Source organism: Protopterus annectens, chromosome 8.part0 (genome assembly GCF_019279795.1).
Source record: "Protopterus annectens isolate FY-2018-M chromosome 8.part0, PAN1.0, whole genome shotgun sequence".
In the NCBI taxonomy this organism is placed as follows: domain Eukaryota; kingdom Metazoa; phylum Chordata; order Ceratodontiformes; family Protopteridae; genus Protopterus; species Protopterus annectens.
The window spans coordinates 56276858-56301232 of record NC_056741.1 but is presented as its reverse complement, the minus strand read 5'-3'; the positions used below and the strand labels follow the sequence as shown (position 1 = coordinate 56301232).

At 36.4% G+C, this 24375-nt stretch overlaps 1 protein-coding gene across 1 annotated transcript in view; it reads left to right on the top strand.

Moving 5' to 3' along the window:
- GNB3 (G protein subunit beta 3) overlaps positions 1-24375 on the top strand; it is a 549058-nt gene that overhangs the window by 317627 nt on the left and 207056 nt on the right. Inside the window, exon 6 of the mRNA XM_044079608.1 lies at positions 8527-8590. Within this exon, the coding sequence (XP_043935543.1) occupies positions 8527-8590 (64 nt within the window). The remainder of the gene's footprint in view (positions 1-8526; positions 8591-24375) is intronic.

Sequence of the window (24375 nt, the reverse complement as noted above, 5' to 3'; positions counted from 1 at the left end):
CAGTTATACTGACAACCAACATAGCATTTATTTACCCTACTGTTTGAGTTACACCAGCCAGTCTGGTATTTAAGCACAACTTCAGAGAAAAATATTTTGTATAGCACACTCAAGACAGAACTGATGACAGTACAAGAAATGGTCAGAGAGGTGAGGCTGACATGAAACAGAATGCAGCTACAAAATGAAAGGTCAAGAGATGCTCTTTTCATAAAGGAGAAAATGTGGTAAAAATTCATAAATGGATCAATCGTGACCATTTGTTTAGCTCAGAGCCCTGTCAGATAAGTAAACTGAAATAACTAATGATAACCATGTCAAATGGAAAACACATTATCACCAGGTATGTTCTTTTCTGAAACTTTGGTGGTGAGAGAACTGACAATAATAATTATGCTAGTTTTAATACTGAGCCAACAAGTTATATTTCATAGGACAGCTTACCTGTCATCTAAATCATTATGTCCAGAAAATCCTGAAGAGTTCAATATGATATCTTAGTTAAATAAGCACAATTGTTCATCTGTCAGATAATACAAAAAGTTAGAGGTCATGTAAAAGTAATACATACGGAGAGGTCATTTAAAAATGTTCTCAATAAATGCATAATTTTTTACAGATGTAATAGATTATAAACTTTTGAAATGAGTCGCATCTATTTACAACTGCACTGAGATTTATATTATGACATAAAACAGTCATTATATTGGTAATCGCTTTTAAACTACAATCATTGTAAGAATAACCAGTTTTAAGCTAACTGAAATCCCATAACAGAATTCTCTTAAACCAGTTACTGGAACTAAATGTCTTCCACAATATGCCCACCTCCACCACTGCTAATACTTCTGTCTGCCCCCTGAGCAATTCATCTTGCACATTTCCTCACCTCGATTCTTCTAACATCACTGTCTAACACCTCATTAAGATATTTCTCATTATTGTTTTCCAACTACCCATTTCTCATATGCCTTGACTAGTGTTCATAATCACTGTTGCTTAGTACATGTAGTTTATATCATTTGATTTGTTATTGTTTTTGTTATGTTTATTTTCATATATATATATATATATATATATATATATATATATATATATATATATATATATATATATATATATACATACATATATCACACTCAAAAGGCTCCTGAAGTCCACCAAATCAACCACGAAGAATAAGCACAGCACGGCTCAGTCAGACAGGAACCACGAATCACTGCAGTATATTACTTTTATTAAAAAACCATCGAACAGTTAAAAACACTTAGAGATGTTGAGCGCTTTCATCTAGTACATCCAGATTTCTTCAGAACATAAAACTAAATGTAGCACAGCTGTTAAATACTATAATTACCCGCCTTTTTTCCAATTAATTTATACTAATTGAATTGTTTAACCCTTGGTTGGTTGTTTAAAATATTTAAGATAAAGACCAAACCACACAATGGCCTTCATTAATGTCAAAATTCAAGATAAAAAATTATCACAATTTCCGTATTGCTATATCTATTGCAAGGTATTGAAAATATTAAATAGTTACACAGATCTATGTAATATAGTGTATGGTGCTGCTCTAACTAATATACCTATATTACTTCCATTTACAATTGTTGTCTATGTGCCCCTATGTAATTGTGTAGATATAAGGTTATACTTAATGTGGGTATCTATTGTACTTTATTTATACATTATTGTCTCAACAATGGTTTGGTAGGTATAACTTCATTAAGACCTGGGGGTGTAGCAGCCTCCAATCGCAATTGCCACTTAATTTCTTTTTCTCCCACTGTGGCCTTGATGTTACCTCCTCTAGGATTGTAACTGACCACCTCCAGTATGCCAAATTTAAAACTCCTACAATGTTCACTATTTAATAAGTGTCTCGATAGTGCATTATTGGCATCCTTTCTTTTAATACAATACAAGTGGTCATACATTCTATTTTTTAAAAATCTATCAGTCATTCCTACGTAATAATTTCCACAGGTGTCACAGATGGCCAGGTATACCACATGTCTAGTTAGGCAATTCCCATTTTTAAAGTGGATCTTGGTTCTATTTATATCCTTAAGAATTATATTCTTACCTTCATAGATATATTTACAATAATTGCAACACCCACACTTGGTGGTACCCCTACTTCTACTTATGACATCTTTTCTTGTACTTTGTCTTATTTCTATAAGTCTGTGAAGACTATTACCTGCCTTATAGACAAACCTAGGTAATGAAGGGACCTTGTCTTTGACACCTGCATCATTTGTTAGAATGTGCCAATGTTTGGCTATTATCTGCTTTACCTGATGTGCTTGGTCACCATATTTCACAATGCATGCTCTGTTATACCGGTCCCCCTCTGTGTTGTTTAATCTCTTCTGCATAGATATACCTATACCTAGTAAGGGGTAATATTTCTTGCCCCATTCCTGTATAACATATTGTGTTAAATCTTTCAGCATCTTATCAGGGTAGCCCTTGTCTCTAAACATAGCCTCCATAAACTTAATTTCCTTAATCATGTTGTCCCTTTCTGATGTCATCCTCACTGCCCTAATCATTTGTCCTTTCACTATGTTGTACTTGACTTTATACGAATGAGCACTGGAGAAATGTAAGTATCCATTGCTGTAAGTCTCTTTCCGATATATCTTGGACTGGAATGTTTGACCATCATTATAAACATAAACATCTAGATAGTTTATTCCTGTACTGTCCCATTGGTATGTGAATTTTAAATAGGTAGTAGTACCATTAATATAATTCACAAAATCCTCTAGGTCCTTGATGTTCCCTGTCCATAACAAAAATATGTCGTCCAGGTATCTTACATACTTTTTGATTTTTGTCATCCAGTTAGTATTGAGAATATATGTGGTTTCCCAATCCAGGAGCAAAGCCACAATATGCCCACCTCCACCACTGCTAATACTTCTGTCTGCCCCTGAGCAATTCATCTTGCACATTTCCTCACCTCGATTCTTCTAACATCACTGTCTAACACCTCATTAAGATATTTCTCATTATTGTTTTCCAACTACCTATTTCTCATATGCCTTGACTAGTGTTCATAATCACTGTTGCTTAGTACATGTAGTTTATATCATTTGATTTGTTATTGTTTTTGTTATGTTTATTTTCATATATATATATATATATATATATATATATATATATACATATATATAGGATCTATGTTAAATGTTTGAACATCCAAAACGTCGAACATTACATGGTCGAGACCAAATGTTCGACATTTGGATGTTCGAACATAAAAAGAAAAAGAAAAAACAGAAAAAAAACACTTTAACAGTGTAGGGAGAGGAGCAAGCCCCACTGCACCCCCACACCCCCCCCTACTTAAATATACCAACTCCGAGACCGCACTTCAGTGCAGAACAGGGAAATTCTCCCTATCTGCACCGTACAGTGCCATTGAAAGTCTATCTTCGTGCACTCAAAATTTCGAATGTTTGGTCTCGACCATGTAACGTTCGAAATTTTGAACGTTCAAAGATTTGACAGGTACCCTATATATATATATATATATATATATATATATATATATATATATATTCTCAGTATTTTGATATGTTCAAAGTATTTCATTTGTATAAATGCAACTTGCACTAAGTAGCATCACAGTTTCTTAGAAGATTATTTTGGTCATTAATGTTACTGTGAAAAATTTCACCTTGAGTCTGTGCTGATAATGGGATCTGCCCAGCAGGACTTTCCCATTTATCAAATCGAAATAAATAAATATATTTTAAGAACTCCTGTTTATACTGTTGACATTAATGTAATACCACCTAATATTAATTTTTGTTTACCCCTTTTGAAAATACCATAGGTGTAAAAGTATTAGGCTGCATAATATAGCTGCTGTAATGCTGGAGTGAATGTAACTCAGTGTGTTTGTGCTGGGAAACAAACCTGACTTCACAGAACAAAAAAGTAATGTAGTGTAATAAAGGGCTCCCAAGTGATGTCGGGAATTGCAATACTGAATCCTGAAACGTCGGAGGGAAAAAAAGACGGAAAATACAGGAAAAGAGTGACTATCAGAAATAGCTCTTCTCCTTTCAACTTATTTTTTTGAAGAAGGCAAGCCCCCTCCTACCTCCTAAACGTATATATGCCAGCGCAGAGATCACCATACCTGAGAGTAATGGGAATAGTGTAAGAAATGGAAATCTCAGAGTTAGTATATGTAAGTCTGGATTTTCAGTCATTCAGTTTCACATTTTTTTTCCAACACACGTGTTTTCTATGTTAACTCCATGTTGAAGTACAAGTTTCTGTTACTATTCATGTAACTCAGGCCGAGCCTGCAATCCACCCTGGTAAACAAATATAATTAAAATATATAAATAAATAGAGAATATCAACCAACACCATTAACTCATGACCGGGATTTTTTAGAATTGCTGGAGCCATGTCAGACTCCAAACCAGTTACAAGTGGCGTCCCACAAGGCTCAGTCCTGGGACCTCTCTTGTTCGGTATATATTTCTCGGAGGTACAGGCCAACATGGAAGGACTGTGGCTGACCAAGTTCACAGATGACTGCAAACTGGGTGCCATAATCGACTCTCCAGCCGACACAAGTATCCTCCAAAAGGGCCTCATAGAAACAGGCAACTGGTGCCAGAGCCATGGCCTCAAGCTAAATGCCAAAAATGTATAGTCATCCCCTTTGGCAAAAACAAAGTGCCCACAAATTACCACATAGGTGGTAATCCATTAAGTACAGAAGAAGTAATTAGGGACCTGGGGATCCAAGTTGATAGCAGTCTCTCATTTGACAACCACGTGGCCAAAGTGGTTAGAAAAACATTTTATATAGCCCACCTACTCATGAAGGGATTCACATCTAGATCAGGGGAGGTCATCGTGCCTCTTTACTCATCCCTCATCAGGCCCATAATTGAGTACAATGCCCCTTTTGGGATGTACCTTACCAGACACCTGCAGCAACTGGAAAGACCGCAAAAGTACCTCACCAAGAGGATCAAAGGGCTCAAACAGATGCCATATGCTGCCCGGTTAAAGAAACTCCAGCTCTACTCAGTGGCATACCGCCTGCTCAGAGGCGATTTGTGCCTGACGTATAAAGCCATGTCCAACCTGGAATTAATGGACATGCTGCACCTCAGAAAATCCAAATCCCATCGAGCTATGCGCTCGAGAGACTTGAACCTCAGCACTGAAATAAATAGGACATGCTGGAGGGACAGATTCATAACCCAGAGGCTCCCTTCACTCTGGAATAAAATCCCAGTCCAGGTTAGGCAGAGTCCCTCATTGACTCTCTCAAAGAGGAATCTTGATGAGTGGATGGGAGATCGTAGGTTTAACCTGGGTATCACTTCTGTGTCACTGTTAGACAGAGGCACAGTATACTAACCTTGAAAAAGGGCATAGCAAAATTAATTTAAAATGGGTGGCGAAAGCCAAACACATTCTGGCTAGGCTTATAAATGCCCTAGGGCAGATAGCCTAGTATGAACCTATGATCCAGCAGCAAAGTACTCGTTTGTCACTATTAGTGGTTCAGGAGGTAGCACACTAGCTTTTGGTGCTGGAAGATCAGTAGGCTGTAAGTTCTATTCTCACACTGGGTTATTGGATTAATTTTTTTAGCACTGACACTGCACCACAGCATAAGAGGGTTGGCTCCAGTCCTAGGTGTGTCATCCTTTAGATGAGATGTTAAACTGAGGTCCCATTAGCCTGAGTTGGTTGTAGCTCAGTTGGATATAAAAGATCTCATAGTACTTATTCAAAAAAGAGTAGGGGAAGTTCCCCAGTGCCCTGACCAAATTTCCTCTAGCTACTCAGTATGAATATCACTTCAGGTCTCCCCTGAAAAGAAGACTCACCTCATCAATAAACAGCAACAGTCTGAGAGGGCAATTGGCTAAAGCTGAATCGGGAAGGAAAGTCAAGAAGTGAGGGTTCATGAATTATGCATAAACTGTGTTTGGGTGCTATTCCTGATTGGATTAAAAGTGTTTCTGTTGTTCTCTAAAGGTTTCTAAACTACTGTTTGAAACAGGAAATTTGAAAATGTCTTCTTGACTAGATATGTTTCTGTGTGTTATAGACTTGTTCATTCATTAAAGTGCTGTGTTGAGGCTCACAGAAAGCAAGACCTGTTTCTGCAACACCCTGATATATGTACTGTAGTCTTTCATTATATGTGTTGCATGTGTCTGTGAATCTTTATTGGTAAAGTACTTTTTACTGAACTGTGGGGCAGCTGCAGTGGTGTGGCGGTTAGCGTTGCAACCTCACAGCAAGAGGTTCTCCAGTTCAATCCTCGGCTGGGGTGCCTTCTGTGCAGAGTCTACATGTCCTCCCTGTGGTCGCGTGGGCTTCCTCCTGGTGCTCTGATTTCCTCCCAAAGATATGCTGTAGGTGGATTGGACACTCTAAATTTGCCCTAAGTGTGTGTGTGTGTGTGTGTGTGTGTGTGTGTGTGTGTGTGTGTGTGTGTGTGTGTGTGTGTGTGTGTGTCTGTGTGTGTCTGTGTGTGCCTTCTGTGGAAGGTTGGGTGCCGGGCTGGCAACTTGACACTGTAAAACTCCACTGCCAATCATGAGTGGATAGATGATCTGCTTTGGTGACCCCTAACCGTGAGAAAGCCCAAAGAAGAAGAAGACTTTTTGCCGAACTGTAGAGATCTCTGCCACATCAAGCTGCACAGACACAACAGATTTTAATTGATATTGCTGTAATTGTTTAATTAATATTTAATCAGTCTTTTGCTGACTGTTTTCATCCCTTTTCATTTAACTATAATGAACAAAGTAGAACCTAAGTCCCTGACTTTCTACTTTCTAGAACAAGAATAACAGATATGCTGAGGCCAAGATCACATTCAAAATGTTCTTTTGTTACATTAAATGCTGTAAAAACATGCTGAAAGGACACTGAAACAGGAGAAGGGATTATAGAAGACTTGTATGAATAACAACCTGAGCTAGTGAGCGTGTATATGCCAAAGTGTTCAGTTTAAGCTGCTTGTGATTTGCAGTAGGGTTTGCAACGTTTGTATTCGATAACCTGCACTACTTTCATGCAGTACATGACTAAGCTTCTACATAATGCACTGCTGCTTTTGTAATCTGTACCCTCAAACATTTTTAAGAAAGATCTGTTGCTCAGTTTTAGAACTATATTCCTATATTCCTAGCCACTGTATTTCATTGATGTATGTCAGTTTGTGTGCATGCTACATTTGATCAGTTTCAGTTTCTGCATCAGCGAGCTGAAAGAAAGCCTGGGATTAGCATGGAAAATGAGTATAAGTAAGAAAGAAGATGAAATACCACGGCTAGCTGGTGCAAAGGCTATGCTTCTGCTTTTAATGCTGATGAACGGTGTTTGGTGACAGGTCTGAGATGACATATGGCTGTGTAAAAGGAAATGATCAAACATTTGTGGAAAGAATTCTTCCCTGGATAATAGTCCCACTGAAAGAAGTCTGAGGTGCAAATACTACACCAACATACCATGTAAGAACTAATGACAGGTTTCTCCTGACCAAGTACAGAAGAGAATGAGTGATGCAGTAACATCAGTGTAAGACCATGGTTGTCAGATACAAAAAAAAAAACATAAAAAATGTATAAAAATATTACAGCTGACAGGCATGGGAACACAAAACTACCACAGGATGCAAACTTGAATCACTGGCATCATGAACAACTGACCAAGAGGCATTATTATTATTATTATTATTATTATTATTATTATTATTATTATTATTATTGTTGTTATTATTATTATTGTTGTTATTGCTATTATTATTATTATTGTTATTATTATTATTATTGTTAGTATTATTATTGTTATTACTATTATTATTATTGTTAGTATTATTATTATTGTTATTATTATTATTATTGTTATTATTGTTATTAGTATTATTATTATTGTTATTATTATTATTAATATTATTATTGTTGTTGTTATTATTATTATTGTTATTGCTATTATTATTATTGTTATTATTATTAGTATTAGTATTATTATTGTTATATTATTATTGTTATTATATTATTGTTGTTGTTATTATTATCATTGTTGTTGTTATTGTTATTATTATTGTTGTTATTATTGTTATTATTGTCATTATTATTATTATTATTGTTGTTATTATTATTAATATTATTATTGTTATTATTGTTGTTGTTATTGCTATTATTATTATTGTTATTATTATTATTAGTAGTATTAGTACTATTATTGTTATATTATTATTGTTATTATATTATTATTATTGTTGTTATTATTATTGTTGTTATTATTGTTATTATTATTATTATTAACCCTCCACAAGCACTAAGTGTAGGGCTTCACATCTTCACTTTAAATACAAGTATACTCAAGAACCAACTGCAAATAACAGTAGAATTAGTCTAATTATAACAGACTTTAAATCTTGCCTTTTCTTTTCACTATTAACTTTTTTTTTACATTCTGTATCCATCCCTACCCCCCAACTTAATCCCCCAGACTTCTAGTCAGTGCTTCTCAGGATGGAAAGCTTATCGTTTGGGATACCTACACCACGAACAAGGTAAGACTTTACTTAGCCTATGTAGCTGCATGTTTCTCTAGTATAATCAAAGCACAAAAGGAAATTGGTCACCAGCTTAGCTTGATCTTCTTTGTAGCAGCCAGTTTCATCAGTTCTGCGATGTTCCAGATTTAAAGGAAACCTGGAATTCTTTTCAATGCCTTTATTTAACACTAAGTTTCATTAATACCCATATTATAAATGAAGTAAGAATATCTTCTTTAAAGTCTGTGTATTAATTTTTGATGTTTTATTTTCTCTTGTTTACCTATTTTTTTTCGATATGATCACATTCAGAATGATTCTTTTGAAGTCATCCACTGTCATTTTGCACACGGTATTCTGGGAACAAATAAATAAATAAAACAATTTCTTCAAAAAGTGATATATTTTATGTTGTGGTTCTAGTACTATGCCATCTCATATAGTCACAATTAAATTCAGATTGTGTATTTGCAATATGCACTGGGAAATATATGGATCTCCTGTGGCTTCAAATAACAAAAAAGCATAGCTCCCATCTAACCCTAATTTTACCATACACATTTTCGGCCTGTTCCTCGTAAACATTCTGGTTTTCTGGCAAATTGTCGAGGACTGCTATCCTTAAATAATAACAGACATCTGAGATACAGATTTCGTGTCCTTCAGAAAATGCACACTAATGCAAAATCTGTTATTTTAGTAATGTTTTAACTATATAGCAACATTTATTTTAGGCCTTTGTCCCTGATTCCTGAGCTAAGCTGTTGAAAGCTATGATATAAAAGTTGATATACTGTAACAGATGGTGAGGTGAATGGGCACAGAACACATATAATATATTTCCATTTTATTAATTTCTCCAAGTGTGGGTTTCTAATACCATGACAGAAATGGACCCCATTCTTAAGTCAAAGTATGATTAAAGTTCATTAAATTAGTATTGTTTCAATCTTTGATGTTAGCCAGAAGTGCTCTTCACAGCATCCACAATGTGCCCAGTAATGACTCTTGCAATTCATACGGACTTACATATATCGATAACCTAACTACAATTGTAAATTCTTTTTTTATATGACCCATTGCTCCTACTGCTGTTGGAACTGTCTGGGTATCTTTCTTCCACATTGCTCTCATTTCTGCCTGCAAATCCTGTTATTTTATGACTTTGTTTCTCTTTGTATTTATGACACTGTAGTCACTGGGTGTAGCGATTTCAATGATCAGTGCTACTTTTGTCTTCTTTTCATGGCCTACTATATCTGGTTTTCTCTCATCTCTTTTTTGAACTGTTAGTAATGGGTGATCTCATGTGATACAAACTTAATTTCCTATGATGCTTTGTGGCTCATCTTTCCAGTGTTTTTCAGCTACTTCAGTATTACAATGTTTACACAATCCCCAGTGCAACAATCTTACTACATTATTACGCCCTTCAGTATACAGACCTTCTGCCATCAGTATATCACAACAAACAACAACATGTGTGACTGTTTCCAATTCTGTTTTACAAAACCTACATTTGTCTGTTTCTCCCACATGTTTAATAGACTTTGTAAGCCAACATGTATGTAGTCCATAGTCTTGGGCCACCAATATTAACCTTTCATCTTTCGTTATAAATTCACCTCTCCTTAACCAGTCCTGCATTCAGTCCCAATCAACACAAAGTTATTCCAAGAGTTTTCTCTACAGTATTTATGCATTTTCCAAATTTCTTTCCTTCTCATTTGGTCCTTCACCTTATATTCTTTCTTTTGTTTTTTGGCACATTCAGCTGCTGCCTGATTTTTATTTACTTCTGGTTTGATTTCCATTCCTCCTTGATGCTGATATGCTTCTGCTAAACTAAGCAAGGAAGTCACCTTAGACTTATTCTCCTCATATTTTAAAACTTTCACTATGTTCGGGTCTTGTGAGGTCAGAAGATATGTATACAGTCCTATGACTGCAGATCTATACATGTAATCAATTTCAAAGAGGCCCATCCGTCCTTCACAGTGGGGAATATATAATCTTGGTAAGCACTGATTTTTATAAATCATTTGATGAGCATGAAACATCCTTCTTGTTTTCCTGTCCAACTGATCCAACACCTTTTGGAGCCAGTCACTCACTCCAAAACTGTAAGTTAGGACAGGAAGAGCAAATTGGTTTATAGCTTGGACTTTATTCCTAGATGTCAGTGTTATTTTCAATATTAATTTTAGTTTTCTAAAATATTCCTTATTAAGTTTTATTCATATTTGTTCATGTTTTATCATTGATCCTTCAGTAATTCCCAAATATGTATATTCTCCCTCTGACTCAGGTTCTTTTATATCACATTTCTGTATGAGGCTGATGTTTTCTTGGTGCTGCAGCTTTCTTGCTATAAAGGTTGCTTTTGCACATTTATCAAGACCAAATCACATTCTTATATCATCTGAAAGCATTTTGACCACTTGCAGTTGTACTTTCAGTTCCTCATCTGATAAACTATACAGTTTTAAATCATCCACAAAAAGACGAGACGTCTTTACACTTTGTTGTTTTCTGGAAGCAAAATTGTAGCCATGACCTAATCTGTTAAGTAGACAGCTTAATGGGTTAAGGGCAAGACAAAACAGCAGCGGTAACAAAGAGTTATCCTGGAATATCCCCCTTTGAATTTTTATCCCTGGAATAATAATTTGTCCTTTATTATGGCTTAACTGCAAAGTGGTTTGCCATTGTTTTATGGTTGCTGTAATGTAATCGATCAGTGCAGGGTGTATCTTATAAATTTTTAAGCACTCGTTTATCCATGAATGTGGAATAATGTAAAATTTTTTTTTGTAGTCTATCCATACCATGCTTAGATTCTTCCATTATGACTATTTAACAACAAATGATCCTTTGTTCCATGTGACTTTCTTTAATTGCCCTTTTTTTCTATTGCCATGATTGAGTTTTCTTTTAAATGACTGTAAACTCTGTCTGCATCAATTCCAGTGTGTAGTTTATATGTCATTAGTAGGCAAGTTATTGGTCTATAGCTTTTAGGATAACTTGCAGGTTCACTCAAATACTTGTTTTTCCTGTTGTTAACCAGGTTGGTGTCTGTTCGGGGTGCACATATAAATAGTTCTTACTCATGGCTAAAGCTTCATGTAAAGATGTTAATACATCTAGCCAGAAGTTATGTACTCAATCTGGGCCTGGCGTTTTTCATTTAGGAGGTTTTCTTGACTTTGTTTCAGTCTCTCTCTGGCTGCTACTTCATCCCATTTCATATCCTGTACATTTGAAGTTCTTATTCTTTTTTTTACTTGTAAGCCACGGTGGTGCAGCAGTAGTGTTGTTGCCTCACAGCAAGAGGTTCTCCCGTTCGATTCTCGGCTGGAACGCCTTCTGTGTGGAGTCTGCATGTCCTCCCCGTGGTCGAGTGGCATTCGAAAGACATGCGTGAATGGGCGTGCCTTTGTTGAAGGTAGGGCGTCGGGCTGGCACCTCGGCACCATAAAAATCAACTGCCAATCATTAGTGGGCCGGAGTTCCGCTGTGGCGACCCTTAACCAGGAAAAGCCAAAAGAAAAACAACAAAAACATTCTTTCTTTTACTTCTTCTGTCCATTTAGCATCTTTGTTATGTTCCACAGGATCTTCATAGATATTTCTCCCATGTATCTAGGTCTTCTTTTTTTTTCACAGTGTTTCAATTTATTTTGCCTTGTTTCCCAGTTCTCTGTAAAACCTTTTTAGGTCATCAACAAATTGCGTATTTTGTACTTTTCCTTTATATTTATCTGCATATCCTCTAAGTTTTTCTGCCTGTGCTGATATTTTTAGTTTATTATTTGCAGTAGTGCACAGTATTTCCTGATCTGTTCTGATACTGTGCATTGCTTTTATCACATCTATCTTTGAGTATTTGTGTTGACCTGTTCACTCTTCTATATTCTTCTAACAATGACACTTCTTATCTTAATTGCTTTCTAATTTTCTCTATTTGATAGTTCCATGATGGCATTTGATTTCTCCCCTTCCCAGGGCCGGATTTAGATGAAAAGAGGCCCTAGGCTATTCCACTTATGAGGCCCTTTCACCTCCCATTTTTAAGTTTGTAAATTACATGAGAGATAATAAAATACATCATTACTGTGATATATATCAATATGTTAAATGAAACATGTTGTGATTGGTACTAACCTTTATAAAAAATGTGGCATGGATAATAAATAAAAAAAAGTCGAGAACATTTATTTGGACATTTATTCTCAGCACCATGTATAGTACTTGTAACAATAACTAATCAAACATAACAAACAACATTTACAAAGAAACAAAATTCAAATAATGAAAATCTTTGACTACGAAAATAAAATACGCAATAAAAATTATCATATTTTCTATCAAATTAAATTAAATATATTCAATACATTGAAGATTAAACCAAATTCAATTCAGATAAATTTATTTCATAATAATTCGCATTTAAAGTTTAAGTATGAATTATTATGAATTTTAAGTCTTAAACTAAACCAAAAATGGAACTTTATTCAAACAAAATCCAGATCACAAAAAAGAAAATATCAAATTGTATATCATATTAAATTTTATGTTAATAGTTATTTTATTTAAGAACTGATTCAATCCAAGTATACATTTAAAACGAAATAGTAGATTAGAAGAATTTCTTTCTAAACTTTTTCATGCAGAATTCTTCTATAAGTTCATCAAAATCTATTTTTCTGAAGGTCTCATTTTCGATGCACAAAATACTCAATGAAGACAGCCTCGTCTGGGTCATTGTGCTTCTTAATTGATTTTTGATATTTTTAAGTCTTGAAAATGACCTTTCTCCAGTACAATTAGTGACTATTAAACTGAGAAACAGCCGTAAGATTGATTCCACATTGGGGAAGGCCACTTGAATATTTTCTTTGAATATTATTTAATACAAGTCTGTATGTGACAATGTGGAATTTTTTGAAGGCTTATGCGTTTGTCTCACATATGTGTGGAAATGAAATAGTTCTTCAGTAAGATTTTGATTGACATCTTCTGGGTATTCTTGCATTAACAGCTCAACACCTCTTTGAAGTTCTACCTTTGATAATGTAAGATTGGCAAGAAAGGAAAATATTTTCACTACATCATCATAAACAGAAGCTCTTCTTCCTAAATTTGATTCTAGTGCATCTAATATAGGAATAAATGATTTAATCCTAAATTTATCTCTTAAAGAGAGTTCGTCTAAGGTATCAGGGTCAGATGAATTTTCGTAATTCCCTTGCCTTTTACTTCTTATTATCCTTCTGGCAGTTCTATAGTCAGTATTTGGGGCCCTTCCTTTACTACCCTGTGTTTTTGTGGTAAGACTTTATCTGTTATTAATTTAGCTGCACAGTAATATATCCTATTTACTTCTGTTATATTGTATGAAAATTTCTACGAACAGTCCTAATTACTGTATTCATTTGTTTTATCAAACTTCTAACTTTTTTAGTTTTATTGACTTTCTGTAGTCTATTTCTTTTATTGATCTTAATATGTCTGTCCATCTCTATTAAATCAAGCAACTCTTCTTTTAGATAATTTTCTTCTAAATTGAGGGCAAATTCTTTGTTCTCCATTTCCTGTGGGCATTCTAATGAACGTTCCAGAGCATCTTCCAGTGCCACATTCTCTTCAGTTTCCTCCTGTGCCAACCTTTGCTCTTTAATATGGGAACTCACTGGCCTATCACTCCACAACACTGACTGCATCAGAGTTGCCACAGTTTCCTGTTCCTTCCCCTGTTGTGCAACAGCAGCTGCATTTTTATACTGGTTTCCTATGGAAAGCTCCAAAGTATTTTCATATGGCCACTGATCAGATGTTTCCCACTCCACTGGTTTCTCCTTAATTGGGGGATCTATTGCTCTATCATGCTGTGATGTTAGATTTTCTACACAAAATCCTTCACTTTGCATGTAATCCATAACATCAGTTTCTATTTCTTTAACTTCTCCATTACTAATCCTCATTTCTACTTATCCTCTTTATTTTCTTATTTTTCTGTATTGTAACATTTTCCATGTCTGAATTCCTTTGCCTGTATTTCTTTTCAAATAACTTTGGTGCTGCTCTTCTTGTATTGATTAGTTTTGCTTTCTCCTTTGCATAAATGCTGCACCATATTAAATCTGTTTTTCTTTCCCATGTTCATATTTCTTTCTCAGACATCTCCAGCTCTGTTTCTCCTTACTTGGGGGACTCGTTCCATCATGCTGTGATATTGCTTGTATTAGATTTGCTACACTAAATCCTTCACTTTGCAGGTATTACATACCTTTAACTTCTCCTTTATTTATCTTCTGTTCTATCTTCCCTCTTCGTGATCTTATGTTTTGTGTTGTCAAATTTCCATATCTGGATGCCTTTGTCTGTATTTCTCTTAGAATATCTTTGGGCTTCTTTTTTTGTATTGATTAATTTGGCTTTCTCCTTTGCATAAATATTGCACCGTATCAGATCTCTCTTTTCTTTCCCACGTCCATATTTCTTTTTTATACTTTTTAAAAATCTCTTGATTTCGTTCTTTACATTTTTGCACTTCCTCAGTCGCTTCTTTTTCTAAATGGGCCAAAGTTTCCTGGTCTAGATGTTTATAAATCTGTTGTATTAATGAACACAAATTTTTATTTGACGCTTCTGACAGTTTTTCTTGTGCAAGTATTTTTGTCCTCTAATTTCTTTCTTAATATTTTTGTATACCTTTTATCTGAAAATTCTGGGCTTCTTCCATAATGGTAACAATATATAATTTCTTTTTTAGCCTCAATTGTCCACTCTATCATCTTTATGGCTCTTTTTGATCTATCAGTTTTTGAAATTTTTTTGTGGACTACTACTTCCTTTTACACAGGGGGGCCATCCTCCCCCTGAGCCTGGCCTAGCCCCACTGTAGGAATGTTTCCTTGTCTTGAGGATTCTACACTACCATTTTTTCCAGTCCTAGCACCAGTGGGCCTACCAGGCTTGGGCACCCGACTATCTTTTTTTTATTTTTTAACCTACTTCTGTACATGGTGTATGCTATATAAAATACAATCTATATATCAGTGTCACCTTTGTGAGATTTTGTGAAAAAACGGGGTCCACCTCATGAAGGTGCTCACTAAGACTTGAGGATGAATTAAATTCCAGCAATACTAGTCTCATTTGCTTTGAGATTTATCATCTCTCCATTTGGACCCCTAATCTTCTCTCCATTATGGAAAAATTGGTGTAGGATGGCCAGATGGTGTTTATTTTCTGTCATTTTTTATGTACTAAAGTGTTTCACTCATCCTTCATTGTGGCACAATGTTATGGAGAGCAGGTTATACATTCATAGATTCATAGATTACTAGTAGGTTAACTACCCTTGTGGGTCATTTAAAGCTTAGCCAATTACCCCATGTGAGAATCAGACCCTGCACCTTATGTCTGTAAGGTAAACACCTTAACCATTATTCCAAATCCCATGGAATAATCTTCTCAAGGAAGTACCTCCTTTGCCCCACCCAGCTATACCTAAGTGCCCATCAGCCTGATTAGTCTCTTTTGCAAAGCCACGGCACTATAACTGACCTAATAATCTATGATATCAAACATATCATTGTAAGATCCCCGCAGCAGTTTGACTTTGTCAAGGTTAGATCCTCTCTAATGAATTTGGGTAACTTTTTTGAAAGGGTAACATAGTCCGTTGACAGTGATCAGGTTCTTCACATAATGTATCCTGCCATGGCCAAGGCATTTGATAGCATCCCCAGTGCTAGCATAGTTAGCATGTTTAATGCATGCCATCGTGGTAAGATGGATAGCACACTGGCTAAAAATAAGAGCCCACACAGTGTGGGTGGTAGCTGCCTTACTAGAGAGTATAAAGGTGACCAGTGGTGTCCTGCATGGCTCAGTGCTGTCACCTCTTTTATTCAGCATTTACTTTTCTTATCTCAAGCAATGGACCAAGACCTCAGGATAACCAAGCTGACAGATGAATGGAAACAAGGAGTCATTGTCAAGTTTCCCTACGATGCCCAAACATTCCTGCAAGAATTTATCCTCATAAATACCTAGTGTTACTAAAATGGGCTCAAATTACATGCAAATAAGTGCAACATTGTTACATTTGGGAGATAACTCCTCGCCCCCTCCAGCATACATCATAGACAATACCCAACTCCAAAATGAGAACATTGTTAGAGGCCTTGGACCTGGGTTGATAATTCTCTCTCTCGTTTGATCATTATGTAACAGCAGTCATTAGAAAGTCCTTCCACTTGGCATAGCTGATTGCCAGGGAATGTCATCCGGATCTAAAGAGGCCATTGTCTCCTTATATCCAGCATTAATTATGTCAATTACTGAGCTCAGCACCCCCTTCTGGATGAACCTCACTCGACATATTAAACAACTAGAAAGAGTAAGACGATCATGAACTTAAAACCCAATGCTACCAGGAGAAACTGGAAGCATCATCAAGTGATTAAATGTCTTGTAGACTCCTGATGAGAGATCTATGCCTTCCCTTCCATGTCATTGGGGACCCACTGGTCCTGGAATCTGTTGCATCTCCACAAATGAAATAGTCCCACAAATATCAAAACCAGGGATCTAAATCTTCAAAAGATGATAAATAAATCATGGAAAGAGACGTCTATCATTCGATACCTCCTCTACCTCTTCAACAGACTCCCTGATACACTATCATCCTTAAAATGGGATCTCAGTGATTGCATGGGCATTCCTAAAGTCACCTGGGACTTGATTGGCCTAGACCTCCTTCAGGCAGGGGATGTGGTGTAAGGGTGGGTACTGACAAGGCACACATGGGCAGGGGATGTGGTGTAAGGGGGCACTGACAAGGCATACATGGTCACAAGATTCAGTTGCCTTGAATTTACAATTATCCTATGATTCTGTACAGAAACTTATGAAATCATTACAAAAGGAAAGAAATTAAACATTCTGATAATGTTTGGAAATAAACAGAGTACAAAACCTCAAGCTGCATGGATTTATAGCATGGAAGTTATGCGAGACTCATCATTTAAAATTCCTTCACTGGATAAAGAGGATAGAAGGTCAAGAAAAGGCTATGCATATGATATATTGAGCTTGACCAAAGTGTTTGACATTGGACCACATAAAAGGTTCATGAGCAAATTACATTGACTTGGGGTTCATTGGTGATTACTAGGCTAACAATCCTAGGGGGGCTTTTTTAAGCCTAGGCATGCCTCTCAAATGCATCTGACTGGGTTTGATACCCTAGGGTTATTTTATGGGGTATATGAAGGTTTGGTCATGGGTGGTCATACATTTATAGGCTGCAACTGTCTATCAGAGATAGAAGGCAGATGACTCAGAATAGATTAAAGTGGATGATAGGATGGCAATATAGGTAAACCAGTTATTAAACAAGAGGGTCATAGCAAAAGGAGTCTACTGAGAAGAAAATGTGATAACTAATAAGCTTTTATGAGGATAATCCACAACTGTGCAACAAGGTTGATACAAAAGGTGCAGAAATGTTGAAAGAACATTTAACAAGATAACAGGAATGGTGTAAGATATGATATCTTAAACTCATCACAAGCAAAATCCAAGATAGTGCACCTGGAAGCAAAACCTAGATGAGAAGTAAGCATCATGTGGAGAAACAGTTGCACCAACAGAAGTAGGACTGGTCCTGGAGTGGTCATATCAGATGACTTAAAAGTAAGGAAGCACTTTAAATAAACAGCAAGTAAGGTAGGTCGGTGTGTGATAATGTGCTGCACTGAACAGGAAATGCATAGTCGTTATCTCACTTTACGTGTGGTTAATTAACTCTACTAGAGTACTGTGTGCATTTCGGGAGAGCTCATTTTTGCAAGGATAGAGGCAGTTTAGAAGACAGGAAGAAAATGAGAAAAAGATACAGATTCTGTTCCAGATGCCTCATAAAAACTAGAAATGTTTAGAGAAGGAAAACATGACAGAAATGTGTAAATACCTCAAAAGATTCTGTTCCAGATGCCTCATAAAAAGTAGAAACGTTTAGAGGAGGACATGACAGAAATGTGTAAATACCTCAACAGATTCTGTTCCAGATGCCTCATAAAAAGTAGAAACGTTTAGAGGAGGACAACATGACAGAAGTGTGTAAATACCTCAACAGATTCTGTTCCAGATGCCTCATAAAAAGTAGAAACGTTTAGAGGAGGACATGGCAGAAGTGTGTAAATACCTCAACAGATTCTGTTCCAGATGCCTCATAAAAAGTAGAAACGTTTAGAGGAGGACATGACAGAAGTGTATAAATACCTCAACAGATTCTGTTCCAGATGCCTCATAAAAACTAGAAATGTTTAGAGAAGGACATGACAGAAGTGTGTAAATACCTCAAGAGATTCTGTTCCAGATGCCTCATAAAAAGTAGAAACGTTTAGAGGAGGACAACATGACAGAAGTGTGTAAATACCTCAACAGATTCTGTTCCAGATGCCTCATAAAAAGTAGAAACGTTTAGAGGAGGACATGACAGAAGTGTGTAAATACCTGAACAGATTCTGTTCCAGATGCCTCATAAAAAGTAGAAACGTTTAGAGGAGGACATGACAGAAGTGTGTAAATACCTGAACAGATTCTGTTCCAGATGCCTCATAAAAAGTAGAAACGTTTAGAGGAGGACATGACAGAAGTGTGTAAATACCTGAACAGATTCTGTTCCAGATGCCTCATAAAAAGTAGAAACGTTTAGAGGAGGACATGACAGAAGTGTGTAAATACCTCAACAGATTCTGTTCCAGATGCCTCATAAAAAGTAGAAACGTTTAGAGGAGAACATGACAGAAGTGTGTAAATACCTCAACAGATTCTGTTCCAGATGCCTCATAAAAAGTAGAAACGTTTAGACAAGGACATGACAGAATTGTGTAAATACCTCAACAGATTCTGTTCCAGATGCCTCATAAAAAGTAGAAACGTTTAGAGGAGGACATGACAGAAGTGTGTAAATACCTCAACAGATTCTGTTTCAGATGCCTCATAAAAAGTAGAAAAGTTTAGAGAAGGACATGACAGAAGTGTGTAAATACCTCAACAGATTCTGTTCCAAATGCCTCATAAAAAGTAGAAATGTTTAGAGAAGGACATGACAGAAGTGTGTAAATACCGCAACAGATTCTGTTCCAGATGATGCCTCATAAAAACTAGAAACTTTTAGAGAAGGACAACATGACAGAAATGTGTAAATACCTCAACAGATTCTGTTCCAGATGCCTCATAAAAAGTTGAAACGTTTAGAGAAGGACATGACAGAAGTGTGTAAATACCTCAACAGATTCTGTTCCAGATGCCTCATAAAAAGAAGAAACGTTTAGAGGAGGACATGACAGAAGTGTGTAAATACCTCAACAGATTCTGTTCCAGATGCCTCATAATAAGTAGAAACGTTTAGAGGAGGACATGACAGAGGTGTGTAAATACCTGAACAGATTCTGTTCCAGATGCCTCATAAAAAGTAGAAACGTTTAGAGGAGGACAGGACAGAAGTGTGTAAATACCTCAACAGATTCTGTTCCAGATGCCTCATAAAAACTAGAAACATTTAGAGGAGGACATGACAGAAGTGTGTAAATACCTCAACAGATTCTGTTCCAGATGCCTCATAAAAAGTAGAAACGTTTAGAGGAGGACATGACAGAAGTGTGTAAATACCTCAACAGATTCTGTTCCAGATGCCTCATAAAAAGTAGAAACATTTAGTGGAGGACATGACAGAAGTACGTAAATACCTCAACAGATTCTGTTCCAGATGCCTCATAAAAACTAGAAACGTTTAGAGGAGGACATGATAGAAGTATGTAAATACCTCAACAGATTCTGTTCCAGATGCCTCATAAAAAGTAGAAACATTTAGAGAAGGACAACATGACAAAAGTGTGTAAATACCTCAACAGATTCTGTTCCAGATGCCTCATAAAAACTAGAAACGTTTAGAGGAGGACAACATGACAGAAGTGTGTAAATACCTCAACAGATTCTGTTCCAGATGCCTCATAAAAAGTAGAAACGTTTAGAGGAGGACATGACAGAAGTGTGTAAATACCTCAACAGATTCTGTTCCAGATGCCTCATAAAAAGTAGAAACGTTTAGAGAAGGACATGACAGAAGTGTGTAAATACCTCAACAGATTCTGTTCCAGATGCCTCATAAAAAGTAGAAACGTTTAGAGAAGGACATGACAGAAGTATGTAAATACCTCAACAGATTCTGTTCCAGATGCCTCATAAAAAGTAGAAACGTTTAGAGAAGGACAACATGACAGAAGTGTGTAAATACCTCAACAGATTCTGTTCCAGATGCCTCATAAAAAGTAGAAACGTTTAGAGGAGGACATGACAGAAGTGTGTAAAAACCTCAACAGATTCTGTTCCAGATGCCTCATAAAAAGTAGAAACATTTAGAGGAGGACAACATGACAGAAGTGTGTAAATACCTCAACAGATTCTGTTCCAAATGCCTCATAAAAAGTAGAAACGTTTAGAGAAGGACAACATGACAGAAGTGTGTAAATACCTCAACAGATTCTGTTCCAGATGCCTCATAAAAAGTAGAAACGTTTAGAGAAGGACAACATGACAGAAGTGTGTAAATACCTCAACAGATTCTGTTCCAGATGCCTCATAAAAACTAGAAACGTTTAGAGGAGGACATGACAGAAGTGTGTAAATACCTCAACAGATTCTGTTCCAGATGCCTCATAAAAAGTAGAAACGTTTAGAGGAGGACATGACAGAAATGTGTAAATACCTCAACAGATTCTGTTCCAGATGCCTCATATAAACTAGAAATGTTTAGAGGAGGACATGACAGAAGTGTGTAAATACCTCAACAGATTCTGTTCCAGATGCCTCATAAAAAGTAGAAATGTTTAGAGGAGGACGACATGACAGAAGTGTGTAAATACCTCAAAAGATACTGTTCCAGATGCCTCATATAAACTAGAAACGTTTAGAGGAGGACATGACAGAAGTGTGTAAATACCTCAACAGATTCTGTTCCAGATGCCTCATAAAAAGTAGAAACGTTTAGAGGAGGTCATGACAGAAGTGTGTAAATACCTCAACAGATTCTGTTCCAGATGCCTCATAAAAAGTAGAAATGTTTAGAGGAGGATAACATGACAGAAGTGTGTAAATACCTCAACAGATTCTGTTCCAGATGCCTCATAAAAAGTAGAAACATTTAGAGGAGGACATGACAGAAGTGTGTAAATACCTCAACAGATTCTGTTCCAGATGCCTCATAAAAAGTAGAAACGTTTAGAGGAGGACAACATGACAGAAGTGTGTAAATACCTCAACAGATTCTGTTCCAGATGCCTCATAAAAACTAGAAACGTTTATAGGAGGACATGACAGAAGTGTGTAAATACCTCAACAGATTCTGTTCCAGATGCCTCATATAAACTAGAAACGTTTAGAGGAGGACATGACAGAAGTGTGTAAATACCTCAACAGATTCTGTTCCAGATGCCTCATAAAAAGTAGAAACGTTTAGAGGAGGACATGACAGAAGTGTGTAAATACCTCAACAGATTCTGTTCCAGATGCCTCATAAAAACTAGAAACGTTTAGAGAAGAACATGACAGAAGTGTGTAAATACCTCAACAGATTCTGTTCCAGATGCCTCATAAAAAGTAGAAACGTTTAGAGAAGGACATGACAGAAGTGTGTAAATACCTCAACAGATTCTGTTCCAGATGCCTCATAAAAAGTAGAAATGTTTAGAGAAGGACATGACAGAAGTGGGAAAATACCTCAACAGATTCTGTTCCAGATGCCTCATATAAACTAGAAACGTTTAGAGGAGGACATGACAGAAGTGTGTAAATACCTCAACAGATTCTGTTCCAGATGCCTCATAAAAACTAGAAACGTTTAGACGAGGACATGACAGAAGTGTGTAAATACCTCAACAGATTCTGTTCCAGATGCCTCATAAAAACTAGAAACGTTTAGAGGAGGACATGACAGAAGTGTGTAAATACCTCAACAGATTCTGTTCCAGATGCCTCATAAAAACTAGAAACGTTTAGAGAAGAACATGACAGAAGTGTGTAAATACCTCAACAGATTCTGTTCCAGATGCCTCATAAAAAGTAGAAACGTTTAGAGAAGGACATGACAGAAGTGTGTAAATACCTCAACAGATTCTGTTCCAGATGCCTCATAAAAAGTAGAAATGTTTAGAGAAGGACATGACAGAAGTGGGAAAATACCTCAACAGATTCTGTTCCAGATGCCTCATATAAACTAGAAACGTTTAGAGGAGGACATGACAGAAGTGTGTAAATACCTCAACAGATTCTGTTCCAGATGCCTCATAAAAACTAGAAACGTTTAGACGAGGACATGACAGAAGTGTGTAAATACCTCAACAGATTCTGTTCCAGATGCCTCATAAAAACTAGAAACGTTTAGAGGAGGACATGACAGAAGTGTGTAAATACCTCAACAGATTCTGTTCCAGATGCCTCATAAAAAGTAGAAACGTTTAGAGGAGGGCAACATGACAGAAGTGTGTAAATACCTCAACAGATTCTGTTCCAGATGCCTCATAAAAAGTAGAAACATTTAAAGGAGGACATGACAGAAGTGTGTAAATACCTCAGCAGATTCTGTTCCAGATGCCTCATAAAAAGTAGAAACGTTTAGAGGAGGACAACATGACAGAAGTGTGTAAATACCTCAACAGATTCTGTTCCAGATGCCTCATAAAAACTAGAAACGTTTATAGGAGGACATGACAGAAGTGTGTAAATACCTCAACAGATTCTGTTCCAGATGCCTCATATAAACTAGAAACGTTTAGAGGAGGACATGACAGAAGTGTGTAAATACCTTAACAGATTCTGTTCCAGATGCCTCATAAAAAGTAGAAGCGTTTAGAGGAGGACATTACAGAAGTGTGTAAATACCTCAACAGATTCTGTTCCAGATGCCTCATAAAAACTAGAAACGTTTAGAGAAGAACATGACAGAAGTGTGTAAATACCTCAACAGATTCTGTTCCAGATGCCTCATAAAAAGTAGAAACGTTTAGAGAAGGACATGACAGAAGTGTGTAAATACCTCAACAGATTCTGTTCCAGATGCCTCATAAAAACTAGAAACGTTTATAGGAGGACATGACAGAAGTGTGTAAATACATCAACAGATTCTGTTCCAGATGCCTCATATAAACTAGAAACGTTTAGAGGAGGACATGACAGAAGTGTGTAAATACCTCAACAGATTCTGTTCCAGATGCCTCATAAAAAGTAGAAACATTTAGAGCAGGACATGACAGAAGTGTGTAAATACCTCAACAGATTCTGTTCCAGATGCCTCATAAAAACTAGAAACGTTTAGAGAAGAACATGACAGAAGTGTGTAAATACCTCAACAGATTCTGTTCAAGATGCCTCATAAAAAGTAGAAACGTTTAGAGAAGGACATGACAGAAGTGTGTAAATACCTCAACAGATTCTGTTCCAGATGCCTCATAAAAAGTAGAAACGTTTAGAGAAGGACATGACAGAAGTGTGTAAATACCTCACAGATTCTGTTCCCGATGCCTCATATAAACTAGAAACGTTTAGAGGAGGACATGACAGAAGTGTGTAAATACCTCAACAGATTCTGTTCCAGATGCCTCATAAAAAGTAGAAACGTTTAGAGGAGGACATGACAGAAGTGTGTAAATACCTCAACAGATTCTGTTCCAGATGCCTCATAAAAACTAGAAACGTTTAGAGGAGAACATGACAGAAGTGTG